At 44.3% G+C, this 5,253-nt stretch overlaps 2 protein-coding genes across 2 annotated transcripts; both read left to right on the forward strand.

The window, feature by feature from the left end:
• The first annotated feature begins 151 nt into the window (after positions 1-151).
• Rpn8 (regulatory particle non-ATPase 8) lies at positions 152-1,807 on the forward strand. Its single transcript, XM_065235830.1, has 2 exons — positions 152-487; positions 883-1,807. The coding sequence occupies exons 1-2, from the start codon at positions 316-318 to the stop codon at positions 1,719-1,721; spliced, it is 1,011 nt and encodes a 336-aa protein (XP_065091902.1). The 5' UTR covers positions 152-315; the 3' UTR covers positions 1,722-1,807.
• An 819-nt stretch (positions 1,808-2,626) lies between these two features.
• On the forward strand, positions 2,627-4,098 carry LOC135712785 (uncharacterized). Its single transcript, XM_065235841.1, has 2 exons — positions 2,627-3,136; positions 3,712-4,098. The coding sequence occupies exons 1-2, from the start codon at positions 2,627-2,629 to the stop codon at positions 4,096-4,098; spliced, it is 897 nt and encodes a 298-aa protein (XP_065091913.1).
• Positions 4,099-5,253: the final 1,155 nt, after the last annotated feature.

A 5,253-nucleotide genomic window follows, 5' to 3' on the forward strand; every position in this document is an offset into this window, starting at 1 on the left:
AAAATGTAAACAAAAACAATCTGATTTTGACAGCTGCCGAATGAACAAAAGTGTTCACCATTTCGATTACACCGTCCTCGCACGGCATTGCCAACCTGACGGAATTAATCAATCTCACAAATCTGTCAAACACGCGAGAGAGCAAAAGTTGTTTTGTCATTCTGTTGGTGGGTGATTTGCCGAAAAAGCATTTAGTTCGCTTTGTTTCGGAACGCAAAATAAGGTAGATTTAATTCGGCTGAAAGCAGTGAAATCGATTGGTTTTTGTGAAACGTTTGACCCCCCAGCGTAAGAAAAAGGAAGCAATCCAGAAAGATGCCATCGGAGACGAGTACGACGAAGGTGATTGTCCACCCGCTGGTGCTGCTAAGCGTAGTGGATCACTTCAACCGGATGGGCAAAATTGGCAACCAAAAACGGGTCGTTGGAGTTCTGCTCGGGTGCTGGCGGGCCAAGGGGGTCCTGGATGTGTCCAACAGCTTTGCGGGTAAGTTTTTCAGTTGATTGGGATTCGAAATTAGTGTAAAATTTGGGTCATTTCTCGTTTTTGTCGGCCTAGACGGGCTCTCGACGAATGTTGTGCCCAGGTGGTTCAGTCTGTATGATTGAACGATGAAAAATGGTAACCCGATTAAAACATTCTCAAGGCAAGTCTTCCTTTTATTCGACTGGCATTGATTCGGAAGCGGGAGTTTTCTGCGTTTTACTGGTTATCAATGAACCATAATAAATGTGGAAGCATTAATGAAAGTAAATTGTTTTGGTGTCTGATGCACTTATCCCTTTGATTCATAAACTATTATTATATATTCATGATTAACGTCACAATTTTTAGTCGAAATACACCTAACATTCTCTAAACTATTTCTTCCCCCCTTGCAGTCCCCTTCGACGAGGACGACAAGGACAAGTCGGTCTGGTTCCTCGATCATGACTATCTGGAAAACATGTACGGCATGTTCAAAAAGGTAAATGCTCGCGAACGCGTCGTCGGCTGGTATCACACCGGTCCGAAGCTGTGCCAGAACGATATCGCAATCAATGAGCTGATCCGCCGTTACTGTCCGAACTCGGTGCTGGTCATTATCGATGCCAAGCCGAAAGATTTAGGTCTACCGACGGAGGCGTACATTGCCGTGGAGGAGGTTCACGATGATGGATCACCAACGTCGAAGACGTTCGAACACGTTCCGAGCGAGATCGGAGCTGAAGAAGCGGAAGAAGTGGGCGTTGAACATCTGTTGCGTGACATCAAGGATACCACAGTGGGAAGCTTGTCGCAGAAGATCACCAATCAACTGCTGGGTTTGAAAGGTCTCAACGCCCAACTGAGGGATATCAAGAACTACTTGCTTAAAGTGGGCAACGGACAGCTCCCAATTAACCACCCCATCGTATATCAGCTTCAAGATATCCTTAATCTCCTGCCGGACATCACACAGGAAACGTTCACCGATACTCTGTACGTGAAAACGAATGACCAGATGCTCGTGGTATATCTGGCTTCGCTTGTCCGATCAATTATCGCGCTGCACAATTTGATCAACAACAAACTGACGAATCGTGATGCCGAAGAGGGCAAGAAGACTGACGATTCGAAGGATAAGAAGGATGCTAAGGATAAAAATGATAAGGAAGGCGACAAAGATAAGAAAAAGGATGATAAGGACAAGAAAGATGATAGTAAGGGAGATAAGACGAAAGACGAAAAGAAGAAGTAATGTTTAGGAGAAGTTTTTTGGCACTTTTGATTTGTCACTTAATGTAAAATCATACTTTAACTGATTAAAATCGTATATAACATTAACATGCTGGTTCTGTGGCAAGAAAGAAATTTTCCTTTGAAGTTTTGATCGGTTTGACGGTTTGTAATCGGCTTAATATCGGTTATGATGATATTTTGTATTTGTAAGTTAGAGGTTGTTCATAAACTACGTACACCGACTTTGAGAGGCTTTCGAAAAAAAAATTGAAGATTTGTAGACGCTTGCCAAATCCCTCCTCTATAGTGTCTACGTAGTTTATGACCAGCTCCTAACGAAAAGAGGTTGTAAAGTATGTGTTTGACACATTAAACCCACAGACAAATCGACATAATACATGGAATATTATTTACTGTAAAACACCGTCGCTAAAACACTAACGTCATCTGTTTGAGTACACTGTTATCAGCAGTACGCTCAACAGATGGCAGTAGTGTGTAAACGTTAAATGCTAGGTAAATGACCCAGGCGGCGGTCCTACCAACTAAGAAAAATTTGAATTGGCCGTTGAATGCGTGATCGATGAACAACATGCGAAAGTTATGCCTGTTTGTCTGTGTTAAACTTGTAAATTTTCATTTCAGAGAGCCTTTCATGGTATAAACTACTGTAATAATGGTTTAACAGCAAGTAAACATTGAATAACTATACCAGACAAAAAAAAGGTTCAGTTGTGGTCAGCAACATACTTTTACCACAGACAATTGGCCGATCTCTGGCAGCGAATCAACGCCCTTAGTGGGAAACGACTTCACGTCCAGGTTAATGGTTCCACGGTTTCCGATCCGGAAACGGTAGCTGATGAACTCGGTACCTACTTCGCCGAGCTCGCAACGATTGACAAAGTATGACAACCAGAGCGTATGGTCAATCGAAGACTGAAGCAACACCTCGAAGCCGGAAATTTCCTTGATCACCGACAGCACGCTTTCCGACAAGGTTTCGGAACGACCACCTATTTCGCAACCCTAGGGGAAGTTCTCAAGAACGCTTACGACAGTGGTCTGTACACCGAGATAGTATCGCTCGACATATCGAAGGCCTTCAACAGAACGTGGACGCCCCTCGTCCTTAAGCAGTTAATCGACTGGGGTCTTAACGGACCCATCGTTCACTTCATCCAGAACTTCTTGTCCAACCGCTCATTCCGAGTCGCAGTCGGCAACACCAAATCCCGGCTTTTCCCCGAGGGTGTCCCACAAGGATCGGTTATCGCTGTTATCCTGTTCCTCGTGGCGATGAACGGAGTCTGCCGTCAACTACCGAAAAACATATGTGTTCATCTACGCCGACGACATCCTCAGCGTAACCACCGGACCCACGCCAGTACGTACAAGGATGAGAGCCCAAGCGACAGTCTCCGCTATCGCCAGGTGGGCCCACTCACTAGGCTTTGAATTATCAGCCTCTAAAAGTATCAGGTGCCATGTCTGCCCTTCTCAACACAGAGTTAGCGGACCACCGATCAAAATCGACGAAGAAGACCGCCCGAGTTCTGGGAGTTCTCGTTGACCGATTTCTCAACTTTGAACAGCATTTAAGTGCAGCCAAGAAAATTTGCCGCAGTCGAGTTAATCTCATCCGGACCATTTCCTGACAGAATAGATCGAACAACCGCAGCATCCGTTTTCACGTGGCGAGTGCAATTATCGGCAGTCGCCTTCTATACGGGTTGGAGATGCCCTGCATCGCAACGGATAAGTTTTTAGCTACGTTAGCACCGACCGTTAGCAAGACATCCGGAAATCAAGGGATCTTCCTCCTCTATGAGGGGAACAGACTCCTCCACACGGCTGCCAACGAAGATCTCCCCTTAGTAGCCAGGGTCCACTGGCATGGAGACAAATGCTGGCAAACACCATTACCGCAAATCGAAAGCCGGAGACAATTCCGTGGCCATGAAAATGACTGTAGTTAGGAGAAAAATACCCCACGCACTCATTGATAGACGGACGGATCTCGCTCTCGGGCCGGGGTCGGTATCGGTCTAGCCGGAAACATCACACCAACCAGCTGGAACTTACCGCCGCAATGTTCTGTCTTCTCTGCTGAAGCTGCTGCCATCTTCATCGATGCTACAACGCTCTCCGACGGACCGATCCTGGTCCTCTCGGATTCGCACAGCGTCATACAAGCCCTGACATCTGAGGCCCCGACTAATCCCCGGGTACAGGTGACGATGAAGTCCGCGCCACCAAACACGGTATTCTGCTGGGTTCCGGGGCACTGCGGAATACCAGGCTACTCTGAAGCTGACTTTCTGGCTGGGGCAGGACCATCGCCCCTCACTATACCAACGAAGTACCGTTACACGATGTCAAGGGCGGGATCGTGAGCAAAGTACGGGAAGCTTGGAACGCAGAATGACCTGACCCCCACCCACCCCCCGAATTCGTAAATGTCGATACTTTACCGTACTTTTCGGTTCAGTCTTCATTTCTACTTTACCGAAATTCGGGTCTGCTTCGATAAATACGCCTGAAAAAATGTGTTTAAACCAATTATTCGGTAGAAGAAAATTAAACCGAGTTCGGTATTATTTTCTAAGTTTGATTGTACCATAGAGGTAACTCTAAGACACGTAGGTCTCGAAGAAACGTGCTCAACTTTTTGGCTCAGCTCTTGTACTCTCTTCGGTCCCAAGCTAATCGATTTACCCCTCGAAACATAGGAAAATCCACTAACCCCTCACTTCATCTGTCAAACTTTCATAGCGAATCAAAACAAACGTTGTGTAGTACTAGAATTTTGACTATATTTGAAATAATTTCGGTAAAGTAGAAATGAAGACTGAACCGAAAAGTACGGTAAAGTATCGACATTTACGAATTCACTACGTGAAAACCGAGAAATTCGGTAAACTGAACCGAATATTCGCTAAAACGTGTTAAACGTCAAACGTTCCACTTGCGCTCAACTTTACGACGGAAAATTTAACCGAAAACTTGGTTCTCTAAGCTGAGTCTAAAATTAGTCAGCCATTATTTCTCGCGTGTGCTCGTCGGACGGGTGCAAAACTTAAGTAAAATGGAAAAAGTTCTGCAGGTGCAACAAGAGGATGCACGTTTGAATGAAATCTTTGGTAAGTATTTGAAACTAACGGTATGATTTTATTTGCAGGCATCTTGTGCTATAGTTTGTTTCTACTGCCGTGAAAATGTACAAGGCTATGTCGCTATGTCTCTGGCTTGCAAAGGCATTTTAAAAACCAGTTGAATAAGAATTTCTTCAAAGTCAGAAGCGTTAAAGAAGTTTTTTAGTTGAATAATATACTTGTTGAATCATTACTTTAATAAAACATATTTCCATTTCATTAAATCCTTTTGTTCCACTGCACATCTATGCCTGAAGTAATAGTTGATTAAATAACTTTACTAACAAAAAAGTTGCTTTTGTTCCAATAAACATTGATGGTTAAACAATTAGCAGCTTAAAAGCTTTTGAAGATTCTACTAACTGATTTGATCAGCTAATGCATATATGCTTAACG

Source organism: Ochlerotatus camptorhynchus, unplaced genomic scaffold (assembly GCF_037179485.1).
Source record: "Ochlerotatus camptorhynchus isolate MF236.1 unplaced genomic scaffold, CSIRO-AGI_Acam_v1.1 ptg000503l, whole genome shotgun sequence".
NCBI classification, from domain to species: Eukaryota; Metazoa; Arthropoda; class Insecta; order Diptera; family Culicidae; genus Ochlerotatus; species Ochlerotatus camptorhynchus.